We start from the raw sequence: 26198 nt of genomic DNA, 5'->3' as shown, positions 1-26198 counted from the left end.
TCCCTCCGGTTCAGCTCAGATGGGACCGCCTAGGACCCGCTCCTCACAGCCAGACTCCGGTGTTCTCCCCACATCTCAGCCGGCGGCAAACTTGGCTACACGTGCACCGACCAGCGCCATGCCATCCAACAAACAGCCTGTGGTCGAGGCTGGAGACACGGCTCATCCCTCCAGTGCAGCCATCCTGGCAGCAGTTGCAGAATGCAAGACATCCCTGACGGCCAAAATTGATTATGTGGCAATGAATGTCGGCCTCATCCGCCAGGACTTAGACAAATTCTGGGCCCGGATTTCAGAGGTGGAAGACCGGGTTTCTAGTGTGGAGGATCTGGCCAGATCAGACTCCAGGGACATCAAGGACCTACAGCTGGAGGTACGTGCCTTACAAGAATGGGCCATAGACACCGAGAATCACCTAAGGCGAAATAACATCCGCATCCTAGGCATACCTGAGCTGGCGGAAGGCTCTAGGCCCACCGAATTTACTGAAAAACTGTTTGCTCATTTATTCGATCTGACCAACCTGCCACCGACCTTTATCGTGGAACGCGCCAACAGAGTCCCACCGACCCCACCTAGGCCTGGAGCACCACTGCACTCTTTCCTGCTATGAATTACAGGAACCGGGACCGCATCCTGGCTGCTGCCCGGGCCAAACCTGACATCAAATTTGAAGACACTAAGCTGCTTTTCTTTCCTGATTATTCCCTAGAAATACAACGGCGTAAATCTTTCACAGAGGTTCTCAAGAGGCTGAGGGAAAAAGGCATCTGGTTTAGTCTCCTCTACCACAGCAGGATGAAGATTACAGACGGTGACCGCACACGCTTCTTCGATACCCCAGAGGTTGCATAAGCTTGGCTGGACACTTGCTGATCCATGGTAAATATGCGCTAATAGTGTTCACTGTCTGGGACGGTCGATTATATTGTGGTGGGTGTATACCCCCCCCTCCCTTTTCCTCATACACCATTCTATAGAAAATCACTCCGTACTGCCCCGCCAGACTGTTACTCATGGGCGATTTCAATGCCATTCTGGCCCCAGATCTGGACAGACCTACCCCCCCCCCCAAACAATTCTCTACTGATTTGCTCTCCTGGGCAGAGGCACTGGGAGTAACTGAGGTGTGGAGATGGAAACATCCCATGACCAGAGCCTACTCCTGTTTCTCCAATCCATACAAAACTTCCTCGCGCATCGATCTCGCCTTTGCCAACCCGACTATGCTGACAGATGTACTGGACGCCTCATACTTGCCCAGCGGACTCTCAGATCGCTGCCCCCTACTCCTTAACATTTGTTCCCCGTCCTCTCGTTCCCCGACCCCTTTGGCGCCTGGGGACCCATTGGCTCTCCCATGCTGACCTGACAAATACCATCCCGCCACACTTAGCGGAATACTGAGACCTTAATGCGGGGTCCTCCTCCTCCACAGCAGCGACCTGGGACGCCTTCAAGGCTTTTACCCCAGAGGACAATATATCTCCTCTATTGCTGGGATCCGTAGAGAACAAGCTGCTACCACAACTGCCCTGCAGACCGCTGTGCAATCTCAATCAGACATCTATGCTGCCAACCCCACTGCCACTCCTCCACCTCACCAAGGTCACTAGACTTGACCTCTACTGGAACAAACAACAGTTCTTCGAACAAGGAGACTGTAACGGTCGCCTTCTGGCGATGCTGGCACAACATGACAAACCCTTGACGGTGATCCCTAGTGTGGTGACCCCTTTGGGAGAATCAGTCTCTTCCCTGCCAGATATACTAGAGCCCTTTTGCCAGTACTACAGCTCCCTCTATACCTCCGTGCTGCCCTCACTTCCACTTGCGGAGGCCCTTCGCACCTCTCCTCACGTTAGGGGGCTGCGGGTTGGCTGGCTGGAGGAGAGGGTCGCCCTGTACGTGGACGACATCCTCCTTTTCCTCAATGACACGGGTCCATCACTCGAGGGAGCCCTACAGGTCCTTAATTCCTTTGCCTCTGTCACGGGCCTCAGGGTTAACTGGACAAAGTCTCTCCTGTTTCCTATAGACTACCCAAATTCACCTACTTATTTCGTCACGCCCCACAGTGGATCCCTAAATCTTTTTTCATGCGTCTACAGTACATCGCCTCCTCGCCTCATTCATATGGGGGTCCCAATCCCCCAGATACAGCTGGACCACACTGGTGCCCCCGACCTCCAAAGGTGGCTTGGCGTGTCCATATCTATACAAGTATTATCTGGCCACCCAGCTGGTAACTGCTGCTTGGTGGCTCAATCCAGACATCTCCAATCTAGCTACCCAGGTCGAAGCGGCAGTACTGGGATCCCTAGAGGCGCTCAAATTCTTACTCTTTCGTGGCCCCTGGGTCCCCTATCCACTGACACCCTCCATGCATGGGGGGCAGGTCTTTAAAATAGAAAAATACCCTCAACAAGCAATCTCACCCAATGCCCCCCTTTGGTTGAACCCTACCCTGGAGCACATCTACAAATTGCCCGAGCCCCATGCCTGGACCAAATTCAACATAAAAACGGTGACACAGATTGTCTCCAGCCAATCCCTGGTCCCACTTTCCAAATTGAATACTGATTTTAACGTACTGCAGTCCTACTTTTTTCTTTTCCTTCAACTCTCCCATGCCTTCAGCTGCCAATTCTCCAGCTCCCCTCCTCAGCTGGTTCAGTCGGCACTAGAGGACCTCCCTAGGTCCGATTGTGCAAAGAAACCTATTTCTCAATTGTATTCACACTTGATCATCACCTCCCTTCCGACTCTGGAGAAACTAAGATCTAAATGGTCCTATGACATCCCCGACTTTGACAACGATGACTGGGACAACATCTGGAACTTCCCATTTAGGTCCCTGGTCTCTCTCTGAGAGATTGCCTGATCCAATTCAAGATAGTCCATCGGCATATTTCACCCCCTGGGTGTTGGCAATGTGGTGGGACACCTGGTGACTTCACCCACCATATTTTCTAGACCTGTCCGGCTATTGTCGGATACTGGAAGGAGATATTAGACTTTACCAAGCAAATCACCTCTGTGTCATTACAACCATCAATGTCAATCTGCATGCTGGGCCTGATAGAACAACTAATCCCTGCGGGACGCACGCTGGTAGGGTTGCTTCTGTTCTATGCCCGCAAAGCCATAGCCCTTAGTTGGCGCAAATCTACCCCCTCTCCTCTCTCCCTGTGGAAACAACTAATCAATAATAGCCTACCTCTATATAAAGACACTTTTGCCAACAGAGGCTGCCTCAACAAATATGACAAGGTCTGGTCCAAATGGCTGGCAGATCCCTCTACTGCCTCTGAGCCTCCTTAATAACCCGGGTTGCAAATTTACTCCCAAGTAAGAGTTAAGCGTACACTATGACTCCATAATGTGTTACCCTATTTTTTCGTGACCCACTGAGCTGTGCTAACGTGATGGTGAGATCCCTGCAAGGATCACATTGATACCATGTAAGACCAATATATGTTTAATTGTTCTCTTTTAAAAAAAAAAAAAAAAGAATGAACATAAGTATCCAAAACATACAACTAGATAACAGTGAATAGAAGTCCAACATAAAGCCCAATGGTAGGAGTTAGTTCATATAAAGGTAAAGATCTCATAGGGGTAACTTGATAGAAAAAAAAACAGACAACACATCAATCCAAACATCAACTGTTATATTTATGAATTGGACCTTCACCTCTGAAAATGACCCAGTGAGTGGCCAATTCATAAATATATTAGTCCATGTTTGGATTGATGTGTTGTCTGTTTTTTCTTCTATCAAGTTACACCTATGAGATTTTTTTTTTGTCTCTTATTTCTTCTTTTCACAATCCCTTTTATGTATTTCTTCTGTGTGTAATGCTGTTTGACTTTCATATTTACCTATTGCCAGCATTGCAACTGATAATGATTGTAAGCTATACGTGCACTTATTCATTCCTGTACCTCCTTCGCTACTCCCTAATATTTTCAGTGTAGATTATACCTACCTGCAAACTCCACCCATTCAGAAACCTCACTGTGTAACCTGCCAAGTGCCCTACAACCTCTGCACATATTCTTTAGAATTCTACAGAGCTGTATTCACATACAGTGCCTTGAAAAAGTATTCATGCCTCTTTAAATTTTCCACAATTTGTCATGTTACAACCAAAAACGTAAACTTATTTTATTGGGATTTTGTGTGATAGACCAACACAAAGTGGCACATAATTGTGAAGTGGAAGGAAAATGATCAATTGTTTTTAAAATCTTTTACAAATATCTGAAAAGTGTGGCATGCATTTGTATTCAGCCCCTTTACTCTGATACCTCGAACTAAAAACTAGTGGAACCAATTGCCTTCAGAATTGTACTAATTAGCAAATAGAGTCTACCTGTGTGTAATTGAAGTAGTATACATACAGCTGTTCAGTAAAGCCCTCAGAGGTTTGTTAGAGAACCTTGGTGAACAAACAGCATCATGAAGGCCAAGGAACACGCTAGACAGGTCAGGGATAAAGTTGTGGAGAAGTTGAAAACAGGGTTAGGTTATAAAAAAATGTCCAACGCTTTGAACATCTCACAGAGCACTGTTCAATCCATCATCCGAAAATGGAAAGGGCATTGTACAACTGCAAACCTACCAAGACGTGGCCGTCCACCTAAACTGACAAGCCAGGTAAGGAGAGCATTAATCAGAGAAGCAGCTAGGAGGCCCGTGGTAACTCTGGAGGAGCTGCAGAGACCCACAACTCAGGTGGGGAAATCTGTCCATGGGACAAGTATTGGTTGTGCACTCTACAAATCTGGCCTTTATAGAAGAGTTGCAAGAAGAGTCATTGTTGAAAGAAAGCCATAAGAAGTCCCTTTTGCAGTTTGCGAGAAGCCATGTTGGGGACACAGCAAACATGTGAAAGAAGGTGCTCTGGTCAGATGAGACCAAAATTTAACTTTTTGGCCTAAAAGCAAAACCCTATGTTTGGCGGAAAACTAACACTGCACTTCACCCTGAAGATACCATCCCCACCAGGAAACATGGTGGAGGCAGCATCATGTTGTGGGGATGCTTTTCTTCATCAGGGACGGGGAAGCTGGTCAGAGTTGATGGGAAGATGGATGGAGCCAAATAGAGGGCAATCTCAGAAGAAAACCTTTTAGAGTCTGCAAACGACTTGAGACTGGGGTGGAGGTTCACCTTCCAGCAAGACAAGGACCCTAAACATACAGCTAGAGCTACAATGGAATGGTTTAGATCAAAGCATATTCATGTGTTAGAATGGCCCAGTCAAAGTCCAGCCCTAAATCCAATTGATAATCTGTGGGAAGACTTGAAAATTGCTGTTCACAGACGCTCTCAATCCAATCTGACAGAGCTTGAGCTATTTTGCAAAGGAGAATGGGCAAAAAGTTCACTCTCTAGATGTGCAAAGCTGGTAAAGACATCCCCAAAAAGACTTGCAGCTGTAATTGCAGTGAAAGATGGTTCTACAAAGTATTGACTCGGGGCTGAATACAAATGCACGCCGCACTTTTCACATATTTATTTGTAAAACCTTTTTTAAAACCATTTATAATTTTTCTTCCACTTTACAATTATGTGTCACTTTGTGTTGGTTTATCACATAAAATCCTAACAAAATACATTTATGTATTTGGTTGTAACATGACAAAATGTGGAAAATAACAAGGGATCTGAATACTTTTTCAAGGCACTGTATGCCCTGGCCTTCATTCACTAGTAGAAAGCCCATTTGTCATGGTGGCTAACCACAAATCAATTGATTTTGCCTTTGAGCGTTAAAGATTAAATGAAAAGGATGGTGACCTGTACAAAGCAGGAAGAAGTATCCGACTTCTTGGGTTAATGAGTGGTTTATGTTCAGCTTGACTTCTGGCATCATTCTGGCTTGACATGTAGCCAGCCCTTGATTGCCTGTCAACAATGAATTTTCAGTATCAGAACCGAATAAATGAAGTGTTATTTTTGTGTTGACAGAACCCGGATCCAGATGTAGACAAGCCCCCCTGTAACCCTCAGGAGCTGGAAGAGTGTGATGTCTCACTTGAAGATTGCGCAACACTCTGTAGATTTGATGGCAGCCGTTTAAAGGCCACCCATGTAGTAAGTTGCACCCAGAGTCTATAATGTTTAAAAGTCAGTATTTATGATTTTTGTCTGTTTTTGGATTCATATAAAAAGTCATTTATACTGTACCCTTCGGCCCCTACCTTGCCCTGGCTTTACTATTTGTAATGATGGAAATGGATTTGGGAGCAGCCCTGGAGCTCACTCTCCCGTAACAACTGCCCATGTCTTCGGCAATCCTGCTAACTCCAGGTTGCATGACTTATTTTCCAGTCTGTGGCTCAGCTTAATATCCCTATTCTAAATTTGATGAAAGGTGGACAAGTTCTGCTGCTTTGCTTTGTAAAGGTTGCCTTACATGGCTCAAATTTTGACAGATTCCTGCTAAATTACCTGACTCAAAAAAAAGTCGACTGTTCAGTTGAGCTATGTGGAAAATTGTTGGCTAAACAATCAGATGCAGCTACTGTTTGGATATTCTGAAAATAGCTGTTACTAGTGATTTGTCCATTTGCGCTGTTTAGCTTGGAGGTTGGAGGAATTTTAGATTTCTTTCAATCAGCCTGCAAGTAAAGGAAATATTTGTGTGTGTGTAGTCATTTTTACAGCAAAGCCTTACTTCTCATTTAGGGGTCAACAGGAATGCTAAAATTAAAATGCAATTAGAAAGTGTCACAACAGCCATTACAATCTTGGCAGCTGGGCAGAGAAGGGTACTGCTTAGTCCATCACTGCCAACAGAGAACCCACAGTGAAGTAAAGTGTGTATATTAACTTTTGCAAATGCACTTATTGTTTGGGAGAAAACAATTTGCTGCACATAAAGCAAGAAAGGTGACCATTGATCCTGCTTTGGTTTTTTTTTTGTTTGTTTTTTATTATTTTAGCTAGGAAGGTTTTTGGAGTGTTTTTGAAGGGTGACATTATAATTGTAGTGATTTTACAGTGCTGGTGGTGCTGCTGCTGACTTTCACAGACACCAAAATATGAATTCTTAGCCTAATGCCCAGCTTGGCGAAGCTCTAACAAAAATACACAAAAAAGACTCAACAATTCATAGCACTTAATGTTGTATATCAACTAGTACTGTGCCTTTATGATAAAAATATGGACATGGGGTACCACATCCTCAGAATAAGGCAAGTATTTTATAACCTAACCCTGCTTTTAACTTCTCCACAACTTTATCCCTGACCTGTCTGATGTGTTCCTTGGCCTTCATGATGCTGTTTGTTCACTAAGATTCTCTAACAAACAAACCTCTGAGGGCTTCACAGAACAGCTGTATTTATATTGAGATTAAATTACACACTGGTAGACTCTATTTACTAATTAGTACAATTTTGAAGACAATTGGTTCCACTAGATTTTAGTTCGGGGGAATAAGTTAAGTAATATGGCTTTACTCGGTACCCCAATGACAAAAACAGGACAAACATTTAATGCTCCCATTTCTCCTAAGAAGTCACCTAACATGTCGAGAGCAAGCCACATACACGTCCCTTAGAATCTTAACATTGAACTCTGTTTATTTGTTGGAATGCATGTTCTTAACGGTGGGTACCATATTGTGGCTGAAAAGGCGCTATGTTCATTGTCCTTTTTAGTCTTTGCAGAGGCATAACTAGAACCTTCAGGGCCCCTGTGCAAGAAATCATAAAGGGCCCCCCTGGCCGAGGCCCCCCCGTGATGGCAAAACACCAGGGCCTGATTGCTTCCTTTGTGACCCAGTAGTTCCATCACTGGTGTCAGTAGTTTTATTTTTGTTATTTTATTTGTTTATTCCTTTTGACCATTTTATTTAATTTACTTTTACAATTTTATTTTTTATTATTTATTACAATATTTTAGGAGCCCCGTTGGGGGCTTTGGTGTAATATCAGGGATCTAAACAGACCTCTGATGTTCCCCCTTTGAGACAGAGAAAGCAAACAGAATGAATGGACAGGAATAACTCTGTACAGAACTTTCCCTTTATTTGAAGCATAGTAAACAGTTTATTATGCCTCAGTTATGAATGAACAGAGTCAGCGATCGTGTGGATCACTGACTCTAATCATTAAGACAAGGAAAGGGCTGGTAAATTACACATTTACCAGCCTCTTCCCTGCTCTCCATCCTGACACATCCCCCGCAGCAGCTGCGGGAGAGGGGGAAGCCGGCAGTACTGTTGGGGGGGGGGGGGGTTGAGGAAGCCAGGGGAGTACACAGGGGCCTGGGGGCAGCAGGAGCTGGATAGGAGGGGTAGCGAGGACGACATTTAGAGGAACCGATCCCCTCCATTTTCCTCCCGCAGCCGCTGAAAGGCTGCAGGAGTAAAATGGAGGGGATTGGTTGCTTTGTATGCCACCCTCACTATCTCTCCTCTATATGCTGCAATTGCAATCCCTCTACATATGCCCCTGTCCTTTCCATCCTGGAACAAATCCTCTCCACTTCCCTAATCCTCTGCAGCGCAAATCCCCCTTCCCAGCCTAACAACCCTCCAGCGCGGCACAAATCCCCCCTCCCCCAATGTTTTAGCTTGGGCACCAGGGGCACTTGCCCTACATCTCTTACAGAATGCCCGGGGTCCCAGATCCTCTGAGACAGATGGCATCTCTTTGATTGGGGGGGTAAGAAGTTATGTGCTGGGGGGGGGGGGGAGCTTTGGGAGTGGACAAGACTTACAAGGTGTGGTGTCAAATCAGACTCCCCCAGCCCCCTGCCCTCTGCTTTCCGAAAGCACCTCCCCCCAGCACATATCCGCTTATCCCCCACTCCTCACTCCTCCGGGTGTATTTTTGTTCCTCTGAATACATAAAAAAACACAGACCTCAGCAATGCGGCTCTTCCAGTTTTACACTCCTCCTCCCCGGCTCCTCCTGTCTTTATATGTACAGGAGAACATTGGAGCCAAGGAGGAGAAGCCGGGGAGGAGGATCCGGCTTTAGTGAGCAGCCAGTCAATGGGGAGACATGCCGCTGCCACAAAGGGGGTGATCGCTGCATGTAGGACACGGGGCACCCTGCAAGAGATGTGGGGCAGATGTCACGAGTGCCCACGCTGGTGCACCCCGTTAGCCAGAGAACTGGAGCTCCGTGGCGGAGCTTGCTCCCAAGCACTGTGCTCCAGGAATTAGCTCAGCGTGTCTAAAACGGATTTTGCTGGGAGAGCCCAGGGCCCCCCCACGATGTCAGGGGCCAGTCGCAACGGCGACTGCTGCGACCATGATAATTCCGCCACTGAGTCTTTGTAGTTTTATATGTTGTATTTTATGATTGTCTTTTTCTTGTATTTGGAGTACCGAGAAAATTCTTATATTGATGTACTTACCACTTACAAACGTTCATATTGTGGCAGGTTCCATTAGAGATGTTTACTTGTCTTGTAGCCAGAGTTCACATACTAGGATAACCTGTCACAACTAACTCTATGCAACAATTTGAATTAATGATGGTAATTCTTTTCAACGGATACAGCAGCAAAAGTGTTTTCGTATATACGAGAAAATTAGAAAATCTGTGAGGTTTTTGTTGCTGTCAGTGCCTTACTGTCTCAATGACACCTATTCCCTTTTTTCTAATCTTGTTGTCACAGAGATTAAAAATGAGAGAAAATTTCACCAGTGGGGACACAGATGCCAATAAAATCCTTCCCTACTCGAAAAAAATAAATTACTAGCGTTGTGACGTAAATATTTCTCCCTCTGGGTTTAAAAGTGTCAGGGCTCCCCACCGTAATTTGTCCTTTTATGTTGCCAACCTGCGCAGCTGAGCTGTCCTGTTGACTGGCAGTAAAACTAAAACAATGAAGGAGTAAAGGTTTTGGTAGATCATAAGCTCAATAACATGCAATGCCAAGCTGCGGTTTCCAAAGCGAGCAAAGTCCTTTCTTGTATTAAGAGAGGTATGGAGAGAGATCATTTTGCCCCTGTTCAAATCATTAGTAAGACCTCATCTGGAATATGCCGTTCAGTTTTGGGCACCAGTTCACAAAAAGGATATCGGGGAACTGGAGAAAGTGCAGAGAAGGGCAACTAAACTGATAAGAGGCATGGAGGAGCTCAGCTATGAGGAAAGATTAGAGGAACTGAATTTATTCACTCTTGAGAAGAGGAGAATAAGGGGGGATACGATCAACATGTTCAAATATATAAGGGGTCCATATAGTGAACTTGGTGTTGAGTTATTCTCTTTACGGTCAACACAGAGGACAAGGAGGCACTCTTTACGTCTAGAGGAAAAGAGATTTTATCTCCAAATAGGGAAAGGTTTCTTCACAGTAAGAGCTGTGAAAATGTGGAATAGACTCCCTCCAGAGGTGGTTCTGGCCAGCTCAGTAGATTGCTTTAAGAAAGGCCTGGATACTTTCCTAAATGTACATAATATAACTGGGTACTAACATGTATAGGTAAAGTTGATCCAGGGAAAATCCGATTGCCTCTTGGGGGATAAGGAAGGATTTTTTTCCCCTGCTGTAGCAAATTGGATCATGCTTTGCTGGGTTTTTTTGCATTCCTCTGGATCAACTGTGGGTATAGAATTGGGTATATTGGATTGTACGATATTTTTTTTTATTTTTTGGTTTTTGTTTTTTTTTTATGGTTGAACTGGATGGACTTGTGTCTTTTTTCAACCTGACTAACTATGAAAGGAAAGGTAGAAAATATACTTGGTTATAATACCTGGCACACACTACAATAACCTGACGGCGATTGGATCGGGTAAAAAAAAGTTGTTTCATTTTCGATGGCTGAGCTTTTTTTTTTTTCTATTTGATATTATAGAGCAGGGGTAGGCAACCTTTTGAGCACAGTGTGCCAAAAAATGTTTTCAAAGAAATTGAGTGCGCTGATTTTATAACAAAAAAAATGTCACCTTTACACTCTCAATCACGAAAAGGATTTTTATAAAGTAAATGCTGTAAACTACTTTTAGTAGTGAGAAATTACCATCCTGCACTCTCACACCTCAGATCAGCCCCAATTCCTGCAACTGCACACCTCAGATGAGCCCCAATTCATGGACCTTCACACCTCAGATCACTGCCCCCCCCCTGCAAATCTGCCCCACCACTGTACCCCCTGCAAATCTGCCCCACCACTGTACCCCCCTATTCATTTGTCCCACCACTGTAACCCTCTGTACATCTGCCCCACCAATGTTCCCCCTTTCTCATCTGCCCCACCACTGAACCATCTTCTCATCTGTCCTAACACTGAACTTATCTGCTCATCTGCCCCACCACTGTAACCCCCTTTCTCATCTGCCCCGCGACTGTACCTCCTGCACATCTGTCCCACCTCTGTTCCCCCTGCTCTTTTGCCCCACCACTGTAACCCCCTGCTCATGTGTTCCACCGATGTACCTCCTTTCTCCTCTGCACATCTGTTCCGCCTCTGTACCCCCTGCTCCTCTGTCCCACCACTGTAACCCCCTGCTCATCTGTCCCACCAATGTACCTCCTTTCTCCTCTGCCCCAACACTCAACCCCCCCTGCTCATCTTTTCCACCAATGTAACCCCCTTCTCATCTGGCCCAACACTGAATCCCCCCTGCTCATCTTTTCCACCAATGTAACCCCCTTCTCATCTGGCCCAACACTGAATCCCCCCTGCTCATCTGTCCCACCATTGTAACCCCCTGCTCATCTGCCCCATCACTGTACCCCCCTGCTTTTCTGTCCCACCGCCAACCCTCCTTCTCATCCCTCCCACCACTGTGAAAATGTGATGTGGGTAAACTCTGCGCCAATTACTATAAGTAAAATAAAATACCTGTGTAATACTATTTAAACAATGCTGCTCCCCTTATAGAGTGGTGTGCTCCAATTGACATAGAAAGTGAAATAGGGGGCACTAATGAGACTGTCAGATGACCATTAATACTCCTAAACCAATCACAAATTATAACATAAAAAAGACAATATTGTCCATCTGTGCAACAATAGAAGAAAACTGATAAATCAAGTGATCATAAATATTCATGCATCAGTAGAATTGATAGTTAAATGTCCATCTGTGCAACATGTGTAAAGAAATGTGATACAAATACGTCCTACCAAATGGAAAATAATAAAGTCCATATAAATTCAACACTGAGTCTTGCAACTGTGATGTTATCTTCCAATAATGTCATAACAATCCTTCACCAAAATTAGAAAATCGACACCCAAAGTGAACGGATATGTAATCTGCTTAACAGAAAAACATGACTTCTTTACATAAAAAGAAAGTCAAACAGCGCTTATGCAGGATTGTGCCTGCTCACATGAACTTAGCCTGGAGATAAATGGGAACCTTCCTCCTCATAGATAAATGCAGGATATACAAAAAAGAATGGAGGACATCCATAGCATAATACCGTTTATTAGAAATAAAAATGTAGCCAAATGGCTCCTTACATTTAAAAGTGCCTCTCCCACTCCGGGGCTGCTGGCTTATTGCTTCAGGCGGAGTGGGTAAGTCTGTCTCCATGGATAGCCTGCGTTCCACCTGCTATGATCAACAACCAGGAGGACCGGAAGTGGCGTGGAATAGCGTGACCAGGTACCGCCTCGACGTACGTTTCGTGATTATGTCTTCAGGAAGCGTACCTGGTCACTAGTGGTCACAAATTTTATAGTCTGGGTTTCTAATTGTTTAAGAAAAAAAGGAGAGATTTAATGTGCAGTGCCGGTCTAAAGAGCAATTAACTGTTTAGCTGCATATTGGTTAACATACAACATCATTTTATAGATGCACCTCCTCCAATAATGACGCATGCCAATAAAATGCATATTTAAAAAAATAGTCATATCAAAATATATGGTTATCATTTGTCCAAATATGCTAAAAACACCCCCATAGGTCTATCAACAGACCCTAGGTGGCAGTGTAAACCCAGTGGTTATACACATTATATGACCTCATTCCTAATAGTGTACCAGTACATTAAATTTCCAGCTGAATGCCTGAGATCTGATATACACATTATATGACCTCATTTATAATAATACCAGCACATTAAATTTTCAGCTGAATACCTGATATAAATTTTGGCCTAAAATATTTGAAATAAAAACTATATTTGGGATACTAAATAAAAATACAAGGTATAGATTAATCATCAGACAAAAAACAGTTAAGATCCAGCTCGATATTCATAACATATGGTTGCATTGTCCTCAATCTGTATAGCCATTTGGTTTCATTTTTTGAGATTTCCCTCTTTATGTGTGTTCCCCTCCAATGCTTGAAAATCTTGTCTATTCCATAAAATGTGCATAGTGTAAGTTTAAAGTTTAAAATGTCTAGAAACACTGATTTGGGAATCCTTTTTTAATGTTTGTAAGATGTTCGTTTATTCTAATTCTAAGGCCCCTTTCACACTGGGGCGGTTTGCAGGCGTTATTGCACTAAAAATTGCGCCTGCAAACCGCCCCTAAACAGCCTCCGCTGTTTGTTCAGTGTGAAAGCCCGAGGGCTTTCACACTGAAGCGGTGCGCTGGCAGGAGAAGAAAAAAATCTCCTGTCAGCCGGATCTTTGGAGCGGTGAAGGAGCGGTGTATTCACCGCTCCTTCACCGCTCCTGCCCATTGAAATCAATGGGACAGCGCAGCTGTACCGCGGTAATACCGCGGCTATAGCCACGCTATACGAGGGGTTTTAACCCTTTTTCGGCCGCCAGCGGGGGGTTAAAACCGCACCGCTAGCGGCCGAATACCACGGTAAAACAGCGCTAAAAATAGCGCTGTTTTACCGCCGACGGCCCCTACCGCCCCAGTGTGAAAGGGGCCTAAGTTGTCTTGTAGTTCGGAACACATATTGGAGGGAACATGGACACTTCAAAACGTAGGTGACATGATCTGAGTTACATGTGATAAGGGGTTTAATTTTGAAGTTTTCTTTAGTTACTGTATATTGAAAATGTGAATTTTTTTTTTTAGATGTTCACGGTCTCCTCGTAGTTCTGCACGTTTTGCATCTGGTGCAGAAATGGAAACCAGAGCCATCCAGAAACGTAGAAAACCCCCTTCTCATCTCTTCCACTGCTGAACCCCCTTCTCATCTCTTCCACTGCTGAACCCCCTTCTCATCTCTTCCACTGCTGAACCCCCTTCTCATCTCTTCCACTGCTGAACCCCCTTCTCATCTCTTCCACTGCTGAACCCCCTTCTCATCTCTTCCACTGCTGAACCCGCTTCTCATCTCTTCCACTGCTGAACCCTCTTCTCATCTCTTCCACTGCTGAACCCTCTTCTCATCTCTTCCACTGCTGAACCCCCTTCTCATCTCTCCCATTGCTGAACCCCCTTCTCATCTCTTCCACTGCTGTACCCCCATTCTCATCTCTTCCACTGCTGAACCCCCATTCTCATCTCTTCCACTGCTGAACCCCCATTCTCATCTCTTCCACTGCTGAACCCCCATTCTCATCTCTTCCACTGCTGTACCTTCCTGCATATCTGCTCCACCGCTGTACCCACTTCTCTATGATATGCAGTGATGAAAGGAAGCAGAGATTAGACACATTTACCTGTCCTGGCACACTCATCCTGCTGATCCACCTCTCACATCCAGCCCGCGTGCTTGCATGTGATGTCACATACGAGCATATGGAATGGATGCGCAATGATGAGCTCAGGTCAGGGGCATTTTCTGAAAGCAGTGGGCCTGTGTGCAGGATCATATGTTGGGCCCCCTGCAGCTGAGAAAAAGTGGTTGGGTGTTATTTTCTTTGCGCTGAGTACTGGCTGTGGCTTAAAGGGACACAGAGTGCAGGGGTTCAGTAGTATGTGACGCAAAGGTTCAGGAATAATTTCAACAAAGTTCTCAGAAGCTCAATTTGCCTACCCGTGTTATAGAGTATGCTGCAAACTGAAATCAATCAGACTGAGAATGATAGCAAATAATATATTTTGGATTATACCATTAAAAGTAGAAAAAGCATGTAAAAAAAAAAAAAAAAAAATCTTACCAAATACAATTGTGACCTGCATTACCCAAGAGTAACCATATGCAAACGTATCGGAAATGTAAGTGTCAATTTCTAGTGAAGGTGTAACTCTGATTTACTTACTATGAGGAAGCACGATTTGTAGTTTGTTAAAGTGTCTACAAATAAAGGTCAAATACACATAAAAGTAGTAGTAGTAGTAGTAGTAAGCCTTTCTTATGTAAACCTCAGACATTCAAGGTCTAGTATTCTCCTTGCTATAACATATGTGGTGTCATCATGCCAACATCAAGAGTTCTCCAAGACCCTCAGAAAAGAAGGTTGTGGATGACTATGATTTTTGGCAAGCGGTTAAAACTAAATTACTAAAAATGTATAAAAAAATATTCAAGTGACACAGATTTCCAACAACTTCTAATTTGACCCAAACTGGCTGACCCAGCAAATGCAGCCTAAGAGCTTATCGTTTGAATTTAAGTCTTCAGGAACTCCGAAATGTCATTGCAAGATGTGCAGAGAACGCTTACAACAGTTGGTGTCAATGTATATACATCTACAATCAGAAGGAGATTTGTATATGCATTTGTTTTACCCAACAAAGCCATAATCGTGCACCCCCCTCGCTCTGTTAAACTACCTGGAGTGAAGAAATTACTTATCTTTTTTGGCATGGAGGTATGTATTACTCGCTCTCCTACCCATTATGTGACAGTACTGGTAGATTTTGGATGGTCCAGCATTGTCACATTGGGCAGAGAGAAAGCCTTTATACCTATCTGTGCTCCAACTAGAGCAGCGCAAAGCTTCCTGCTGGATTATGAGAGAAGAGAGGGAAAAGTGAACGTGTGCTGCTGCTTAGGTAAAATGACAAGTGTTGTTCTGGTTTCCCCAGTGTTGTAAAAAAAAAAAGTTTTTTTTTATTTTTTTTATTTTATTTATATTTGTATCTATTTATTTTTTAAACACTGCTCGCCCTCTTTATGCTACAGTACTGCCTAATGCTTCACCTCTGCGATCTCCCACACTGCCCAATGTTGTGTTGATTGACCAGGCGGCATAAACTCTCTGTGAGCCTAGGCTGTCACGTGGAGGTGCGCACCATGACCACCAAGCAAGAAGAGGAAAAAGAAAGACAACGAAGACTGCTGGAATAAAGATATGTATTTAGAGAATTTAAAAAAAGAGGTGCAGAAGTAGTTGGGGGCAGGAGTGAGATGCTGAAGATGTTCTTTTTAAGACGCATTAGGGGCTCCTGATATTTTGTAAGTCCTGATACACAGGCACGTGGAGGCTTTCCCAGTTACCATCTCCTCCCCTTTACAGCTTCGGGAATACCAGTCAGAACTGCGCTTATGAACCCGAAAATTCAACCACACATCATTATTATAACTATAGCTTTACAATCAGCAGAACTCGCACGTAGGCTGGCCATGCACAATTAGAATCTGGGCTGGCTCAGCAGCGACTGGCTGCGATTGGAACCGTTATGGTGAAGGCTGAATGTACTAAGTTCATAGATCGATCAACATGGGTGCAACCAGCCTGATGGATTCTCTTGCGATTATCGCTAGCGGCTGCTATAGCCGCTGGTGATAATCACTGTCTTCTCCCAGTGGGGATGGCTCCCCCCCCCCCCCCCCCCCCCCCCACACCAGGTGAAGACCATTCCCGTATCAACACTGTCAACATGAAACCCATTGTTGCAGGAAGGAAATTCGCTTGTGGTTGGCTGGCCTTCTGATTGAAGAAGCTATGGTCTTCCTCCCCGCCCTCTCTTTTCTACTTTTAGTTCTCATCTTCTTTACTATTACTTTTAGTGCTCTAAACGCTACTGTCTACCTGCTGTAGAGATTCTTTTTCCTATTAAATATTGTATAAAATACCTTGGAATTAGTGGTGCACCGAAATGAAAATCAAAATCTAAAATTTAGAATTCACTTGGCTGGAAGCCGAAACCGAAATGTATCTATAAATTTTATATATGTATATTTTTTGCATATAATTGTATTATGTTCAACTTTTAAATTAATAGTTTTTGAAGCGATTTTGGGTTAAAAAAAAAAAAGAATGCAAGAAAAGTTCAACAAAAATGCATCCCTTTACATTCTATGTATGTATGTCTTCACACTGGTCCGTTGGGCTTCCATTGTGGTGTAGCGCACCTACACATTGAAAACGCAGCAAAACACATTCAAAAAGCACCTGTGTTGCTTTTTTGATGCGGTTTTTGAGTCACGTGACCTATGAAATTCGCAACAATATCGTGGCAAAATCTTTTTTTCAGGTTGGCCATTATCGGCACCTTTTTTTTTTCTTGGCAAAACACTGATAACCCTATTTTCGGCCGATCATTTTTGGTGGCCAATTTATCATTGCATCCCTACTATGAATTTGTCATCCACTGATCTTGGTCAGTAATTTGCTGACATTTTAAATTGTCTAAGCTTTGTGTTATGACCCATGTTCTCCTTATGTCTGTGTATTTCGCACTGTTGGTTGTATTATGTACATTTAGCTATGTCACTTAACTACTACTCTGGAAAATATTGGCAGTGCTGAAGTTAACATATCCTGCTCTGTATTGTACTGCTGAATTCCGTGACCAATAAAAAAAAAAATTAAGAAAAAAGAAGCTGACTTGGAAGGGTGCCATGTTGGACTACTGCATTGAGACTCTCTTGTTTTCAAAGAGAGAGTACCTTAGCTGCAGATTACTGGCAGGGTTACAAGCTGTGTTTGTGGCAGTGGTTCTTGCAGTTGAAACAATACAGGTAAGACATTAAAACCCTGTCATTTTAGTGCACCCCGAAATAAATTAAGTGCTTTTTTTTTTTTTTTTATTAGAGTACCAGTGTGCCGTCTTTAAAATAATACTGTATGCAGAAGGTGCTGGGTGAGCAGACAGCCTTTCATCACCTAAAAATCTGAAATGCCGGAGAGTTTGATGATCTTAACATGGCTCTTCATGAGAAACAAAGTAGGTTCTATTTGCAGACTTCCCTGGTTCACCTCGATTTACCTGGCTATATTAAAGGGGCCAAGTTCCTTTTTATTGACTATAATTTAGATCTCCCCATCTTCTATCATAAAACGACATCTTGCTATTCAATTCTTGTTTTAGATGTGATCCTTTGAACCTGATCTAAAATTGATATGGATTTTGTATGATTAGAGTGTTCCTTTTTTTCTGTGCTTGACACAAATCGCTTTGAAAGCAAAAATGCATTTATTCTAGAATTATGCATTCAAGAGAAAAATTGTTTGAAGCCTGGCAGCTTTTTTTCCTTTTTTTTTTTTTTTTTTTTTGTGTTCTTCTGTATTGGCAGTAGTTTCTGCATCTGCTGTGTTAAAAATAGAATAACAGAGAATATTTCTACACAAAAGTTCAACTTGGTGAATTGTCAGTGATGGTACATATTTTGGACTCCCCAGCTTGACAGTTAAGACTGAACTTCAGAAATGCCCCATATTGTCTACTTACCTTGGTCCAGCTTGGACATTTTTTTGTATGCATATCTCATACCAGCTGGGGAAGCTGCAAATTACTGTAGTAGTTATGATGTTGGGTCTTGCTGGGGTTCAGTGGGAGTGACTTCTCCTCTGCACACTGACAACAAAGAGCACTCACTCGCCACTGCCGCTATTCATAGGATGCCTTGTATGTAAGGCATTCTCTAATTGGACGAGGTGGAGAATGGGTAACGAAGTCCCAATTTCTGGTGGTTTCAGTTTTGTGGTGCAGGGGCATAGCTACAGGGGTTGCAGGGGATGCAAGTGCCACCTGGCCCCATGCTCCAGGGGGCCTGTGTGGCCCCCCTGTACATCTGGATAGGAGGGGCAGCAGCATATAGAGGAACTGATCCCCTCCATCTTCCTCCTGCAGCCGCTAAATGCCTGCTTCTCCTCCTTCCTCCCGTCAGCATTCAGCGGCTGCAAGAGGAAGATGGATCAGATTGGTTCCTCTATATGCCACTGCCCCTCCTATCCAGCTTTCTTCTGCTGCCCCGGGTCCTTTTGCTTTCTCCCAGCCCCCCTGTACTCTCTCCTGGAGCCCACCTTTACTGGCCCTTTCCTTGTCTGTCTGAATGAATAGAATCAGTGATCCATACCAATCACTGACTCTGTCCATTCATAACTGAGGCATAGTATTCCATGTTTACTATGCTTTAGTTTGTGAATGAATGGGAAGCTTTGTACAGAGCTATTCCTGTCCATTCATTCTGTGCTGCTGAGGCTGCAGAGAAGGAGATTGAGGGCTGTGACCTCAATCTCCTTTCTCTGTCTCAAAGGCGAAACATCATAGGTCCGTTTAGACCCCTGATATTTCGCCAAAGCCCCTAACAGGGTTCCTAAAAAAAATTGTGAAATATAGTATATAATATTGTAAAAAAAAATAAAATGACAAAGATAAAAAGACTGAAACCAGTGGCAGAACTATCAGATTCGCAATGGTCACGTTTGTGACTGGGCCCTGGCGTTCTGTGTTTGGTCTTAGAGGGACGGGCAATGGCTGGGGGTCAGGGGGGCCCTTCATGGTTTCTTGCACCGGGGCCCTGAAGGTTCTAGTTCTGCCTCTGTGCAGGGTACAGTTAATGAAAATGGACTGAGCAGGGGTACGCAAGTGAAAAAAGGTTGGGAACCACTGCCATAGAAGTATAAAAAGAAGCTGATTTAAGATTCCTTTGAAATCTATCGAGAACTAAATTATAAGTTCTGAGTGGACATTTGTTTTGAAAACTATGGTATATTTTAAATTGAGCGCTTCATGGAACATTTTGCTGCAGCTCTCTGAATAACATGCCCATGCTCAACCTGACACTTTATTATTTGATTTTTTTTTAAAAAGCTGCTTGAAGCTTGCCAAAAGTATTACAATTTTTTTTTTATAAATTGCTGTTCACTGTACAAAAGCTGAACCCAGTGTAAAAGTCCTTATGCTAGGTTTACACTAGCCAGGATGGTAAAGCGCAGGGTTTTATAGTGCAGGTTAATGCATTGTCAGGTTAGTACCCCTGCACAGCAGTGCATTGCCATGCCATTCAGTGCAGTGTGGAAAAAATGCAGACATGCTGTTGTGAAAGAAACACTTATGGGGCGAACACACGGGCGGACTTTTCGACCGGACTGGTCCAACGGACTTTCAACGGACTTCTGACAGACTTCCGACTGACTTTTTAACGAACGGACTTGCCTACACATGATCACACCAAAGTCTGACGTAGTGATGACATACACCGGACTAAAATAAGGAAGTTGATAGCCAGTAGCCAATAGCTGCCTTAGCGTCGTTTTTTGTTCGTCAGACTAGCATACAGACGAGTGGAAGTCTGCTAAAAGTCAGATGAAGCCCACACACGATCAGATTGTCCGCCAGACTCGGTCCGTCGGACCAATCCAGTTGAAAAGTCCGACCGTGTGTACACCGCTTTAGAGATGAATTGTTACTGATTACCTGCTGAGGGTAAAACTGCAAGACATACATGAAGTAGTTAAGTACAGTGTTTAGAACAGCTGAGTACAGTAACCATAATATATTACCTGATGAAACTAATAATAAATTAGAAGGCAGTAAAAAAAATGTGCTAGGCAGTAGATTTATTCTTTTTTTTTGCAGAGGAGAATTAGTCTGCAAAAAAACAACCTCTCCCTTGTATGTTTTGTTTTTGTTTTTTTGTTTTTTGCTTTGTGCATTGCCTTTAGTGCATTTACACTTCAGAGAATATGTTGGCATCTATAAGATACTGAGAATGGAGCAGGGACAATATGTAGGAGTACATCATCAGTGGCCACCTAGTAGCTGAAGAGGAAGATGGCAGACCTGAAAGAAGTCCCATAGAAGATGGCAGTGACAGAACGGTAACAGCGAGTGAAGAAATGAACTCAAAGAAAGTGTAAAAAGAGATGCATTATTTCTTCTTTTGCAAAGACATGCTAAAAGAGTCTGGACAGATTTCTTGGTAGCTCTAGAAATTATTATAAATAACTGGATCAACCAAACTGTTTTCTGCAATTACTATTACACATCTATCACACATTAAATGAAGAAAAGTTGTCACTCAGAGAAAGCAAAAGAGAGAGTTGTCTGAGGAGATCTGAAAGAAAATTCTACACTAGCATGTCAACGTGTAAGGCTAGAAGACTCATGTCAAGTACTTTTCATGTTCCTGTGACTATAGTTGCAAATATTATTAAGAAGTTTCAGGTTCATGGGAGTGTAATAAACTGTTGTCAATATATATGAGTGATGATTATTAAGTATCTCTGCAGCAACGAGATTGACATTTATTGGATTCCTAAAACAGATGCTAAAAGTCCACCAAGTACTTGCAAATAATACAACGAACTTCAGCCGTCAGAGTCCCATTCAAAACACTTAGTCCTTTTCTGTCATAGTATGCATAGAAACACTACACCATCCAGCATGTATGGTAAATCTATAATATATGCACCTAGGTAGCTTCCATGCATACACTAATGTGTGTAATAAGCTAGCTAGACCTGTGCTTCCATAATCATGCATGCATGATGTGTAGATCATGACCCTTCTAAAACTTCTCCCCTGAATAACCAGTTATTAACTCTGGAACAGTTTCATTGGCCGACCAAACACTTTTGATCTTGTTAATCAAAATAAAAAGACCAGTTAAGGCCAGCTGTAGTTTTTACAACCCTCATTACTCAGGACAGTAAACAATTGCCCATTTGGCCAATTTAATATTTTTAGAACTAGCATAGGAATCTCCTGCCATTTCTGTCAATCTTGATGACCTCCCTTATTAATGTGTAAATGGACAAAAGGACCCTGTCTCTGCATGTCATGCATATTATATATATATATTGCAAGTGTCATTTTAAAAATATAAAATGACACTTGCATTACTACATGAACCTACCCAGACATGCCCGCAGAGGGAAATCGACCATAGATTGAACTGAAGGGTAGTGTGAATGGGAGACAAAGAGCCAAGGAAACCTGCCATAGGGATACAGGATGAACACCACTGTCAAAGTATATCAGTGTCTGATCACATCGGCCATTGGAAGGAGACCCAGAAGGACTCCACTGTTGAAAGAAAAACTTTAAAAAAAGCCAACCTGGAATTTGCTAATTTGCACAATAACAAATCTACCTCTGAGAGAATGTCCTTTGGACAAATGAGACAAAACTGGAACTTTTTGGCAAGGCATATCAGCTCTGTTTTCAAAGACAAAAGAAAAAATGAAGCGGTCAAAGAAAAGAACACTGCACTTAATAGGAAATCCAGGGGTAGACTGGTTATGTTTTGGGTCTGCTTTGCTGTGTCCAGTTTGAATCTGTGAAAAGGCACCATGAAGTCTGAGGTCAATCAAGGAATTCTGATGTGAAACATACTGCCCAGATTCAGAAAGCTGTGTCTCATTTGCAAGTCATGGGTCCTCCAACAGAATAATGACCCAAAACAGAGCTAAAAGAATGGCTAAGAACAATACATTGGGCTAATCTGAAGCTGCCATCTATGAGCAGCCCTGGTCTGAATCCTATGGAACATCTATGAAAGAGCTGAAACATTCACTCTAGAGAAGGCATCCTTCAAACCTGGGATAGTTTGTTCAGGAAGAGTGTGTCTAACTACCTATTGGCAGGTTCAGAAATCTCATTATGAACTACAGAAATTGCTCACTTGCGGTGATCACCTAGGTTGTGCAACAATGCTCATGCCATTTTCATTTGTTTTTATTGTTTAAAATATGCTGTTGAGTCAAAAAATCAAGACAATGATGGATGCCAGTCAATTTGGTCATCCAAAAATGGGACTCCCACTTATCCGGTTCCTCCACCCCCTCTGGTGTCACATTTGGCACCTTCAGGGGGGAGGGGGGAGCAGATATCTGTCTAATCCAGGTATTTGCTCCCACTCCCCAGAATCTGCGGCGATCTGCGCTATGTCCGGCCCCAACTCCGCCCCCCCCCCCCACCTGTCAGGATGCGCAGCACAACTTGCGCAGTAGGAAACTAGGCTGTGAAGCCGCAAGGCTTCACTTCCTGATTTCCTTACTGAAGATGCCGGCGCCTCCATCTGGGAGCTGAGGGACAGGTTGGCTTCGGGTGAGGACATCGTGGGTGCCCTGGACAGGTAAGTGTCCATATTTCAGAAGTCAGCAGCTGCAGTATTTGTAGCTGCTGACTTTTATTTTTTATTTTTTTCGGCGGAACTCCTCTTTAAGAAAATTGTTGGCGGGGGGGGTTACGTGGGAGGGTTCCAACAAATATATTCATGCCTGTACATTCCTTGTAATTTGATCTGTATATACTACAGTTGGAGAAGGGAAATATGAGTTTATCTACTCTTGCTGTAAGTGAAAATCCAACAATTTATCTTGTACCCCCCCGGAACATGTCTCTGAGTAGTAAACACGGAACTGCAGAAATAGTGAAAACATTAATACAGACTTTAATTTCCACTTTGAGGTTGCTCTCTGCCGCAGGCAACTTGTGTGTTGTGTGTTTGCTGATTTATTTTTTGTATTTACAGTAAGAAAAAAGCCTTCATTTTTCAGTTGAATGTAATATAAAATCAGTTCTCTAAATTTTAAGAAAAAAAAATGAAACTATTGGAAAAACTATTGTAGAAATTACTCAAACAGTCCTGATTAGTACTAAAATTAACAAGGACTAATATCTAAAAGAAACTTTCTTTTGAGCAGTTATAATATGCACTGTCTATCTGTGCACTCATTTCTGTGCTGCCTGCCATTGGTTGTAATCTTGTTCCCCATGTTGTATGGTTGTGCACCCCAAAGCTAAGTTTTGACATGTCTACCTATATGCTTCAGAGCTGGTATATCACAGCACAAGGCATAAAAAAATGGTGCTCATAGTTTCTGCTTCATAGAGCAATAAGTGAGTATTTTAGGGGTTAGGTTAAAGCCCAGTTGAACTTTACTGCCAAATACATTCCAGATGCAATTTCTGGTGGCAAGAATTAGACAGTTTCTGTGGCCAGAATGACAGGTGTTTTTACAAACAGCTGTAGTTGTTCGCCCATCCAGCGACTAGCTGCAGTTAGGGACACATGTTCATCAATGGTCTCTCTGCAGAGGTCTGCCCTCTTCTCCTGCTAAGTCAGACCTATAGCTCAGCAATCAGCAGAATTCATACCCCCTGCTGATTGGAGAGCTGAGTCAGCAGGAGGTGTGTCAAACCTCTGCAGAGAGACCACTGCACCAAAACCTAGAAGTACAGTAGTTGCCAACAAACCTGTGCTTCAATACATTTTCTGTATATTGCAGTGCTTATTTTGTAGTGGGGACTCGCCCAACTGGTAGTGGCATTGGTAACCATGCACAAGACAGGGTCACCCACAGACAGTCCAAGCAGGTTTGCACTTTTATTCAGCAAAGCAGTAAGCAAATTATAGCAGTAGGATATTGTGTACCAAGTCCATGGGGCAGTGACTGGTGTTTTTTTCCCGCTTGGGCGGGGAGACAATGACCATTGGGCACATAGAAAACAATTGTTTTTCATTTGCCCCTTTCTCATTCCAACACAGCCCATTTTATTGCACATCACTGGATGTCACTGCATGTCACCAGCTTAATGCACCACACTTCTATGCAGTGACATGAATGAAGTGTCACTTTATGCATTTTGCATAAAGTTTGCACAAAAAGGGAGCTGTTTGATGCAGTAAAATGTGCATCACACCTCTCTTTGTCAGCTCCCTGCAGCCGTAATCACTAAGCAGGTAGACCTGATTCCCCCATCCACACATTAACATTCTCCTGCTGAGCTATTGTATTCTGATTGCACGGAGACTTCCCCATCAGAATACACTGATCAGTGCTGCTGGCTATAGCCAACAGGGTGGTTGTACAGAAGTCAATCAGTAAATCGACTTGTGTACAGCCTCTCTGTCCATAAATTACAGCCAATCCCTGTTGAACCTGCCGAATTCCGATCCATGTATGGTCGGCTTAAATTGCTATGGTTTTGTGTGCTGGTAAGTGTGAACCGGCCCTTAGTGCTCTGTCGGTAGCTCACATATAAAGTTCTGTGCACAGCTGGCTAATTAGTGTGAGCTGACTAACAGGTAAAATGCAGACTCAGGACTGGAGGCAAGTTTGGGGTGGAGGAACTTGACTGGCCTACACAGAGTCCTGACCTCAACCTGATAGAACACCTATTGAATGAATTATAGCAGAGACTGCAAGCCAGGGCTTCTCGTCCACATCAGTGTCTGACCTCACAAATGCACTTCTGGAAGAATGGTCAAACGTTCACATAGACACACTCCTAAACCTTGCGGACAGCCTTCCCAGAAGAGTTGAAACTGTTATAGCTGCAAAGGTTGGGCCAACTCAATACTGACCCTACAGACTAAAACTGGGATGCCATTAAAGTTCATGTGCGTGTAAAGGCAGGTGTCCCATTGCTTTTGATAATGTAGTGTATGTGGCCATCTGGTTGCTTGCATAGACTCTGGGATAGTTGCTATCGGTGCTGTTCACCCTCAAAAACGAAATGGCATGCTGACCACCACAGGTTGCGGTCTGAACTTACAAGCAGGGAAAAAATGTGTGTGTATATATAATGAACAAATATGGCTGTTAGGCAGGCCCCTTCGCTACATAGTTGTTTGCAGATCTAAAATCAATTGTATTGCAAATTGCAATAGTTGGCACTAAGTAGTAGTTGGTAATTCTCAAGAAGATTGTAAAAAGTCGTGTACAACGATAAACGAGCAGATATCCTCTAATGGAGACTGACAACAATACTTAATTCTGTCTACAGACAAGTCGCTCTCTGCTAGGATCTGCCCAACCTTGTGATTTGAGTCAGTCGATTAGGAAGATAGAGGATAAAAACCTTGTTCCCTTGTCTACTTACGAAAGAGAATGATATAGCTGCAAATAGGTTTTCCAGTCAATCACAAAGTCATGCCAACAGCTGCCACTGATCTTCATTACACCTCAGTGCAGCCCAGATGTGGCAAGTAATAATCGTATCCTTTACAGTGATCTGGTCGTGTGTAGTTAGTCCTGGAAATCCCAAGCAAAATGATTCATTGCTACAATAGCTTTTTTCTAGGTCTACTTTGCTTTGTGTATACTCTTCTGTATTCCAATATTTATGTTCATTCTCTGCGGGCGAATCAGTGGGAATTTTCTCCTTTGAAGTTTCTCAGACTAGCTTGGCTCAAAAAAAACTGTAGAAAGTACAATTCTCTTCT

General features: G+C 43.3%; 1 protein-coding gene across 1 annotated transcript in view; it reads left to right on the top strand.

Annotated features, from left to right (window-relative positions):
- The window catches only part of NUDCD1 (NudC domain containing 1), a 266321-nt gene that overhangs the window by 208255 nt on the left and 31868 nt on the right, over positions 1 to 26198 (top strand). The window contains exon 8 of the mRNA XM_073632155.1: positions 5981 to 6106. Within this exon, the coding sequence (XP_073488256.1) occupies positions 5981 to 6106 (126 nt within the window). The remainder of the gene's footprint in view (positions 1 to 5980; positions 6107 to 26198) is intronic.

This window comes from Aquarana catesbeiana, linkage group LG05 (genome assembly GCF_042186555.1).
Source record: "Aquarana catesbeiana isolate 2022-GZ linkage group LG05, ASM4218655v1, whole genome shotgun sequence".
Lineage (NCBI taxonomy): Eukaryota > Metazoa > Chordata > Amphibia > Anura > Ranidae > Aquarana > Aquarana catesbeiana.
Note: the sequence above shows the minus strand (reverse complement) of the source record. Positions and strands in the feature narration are given on the sequence as shown.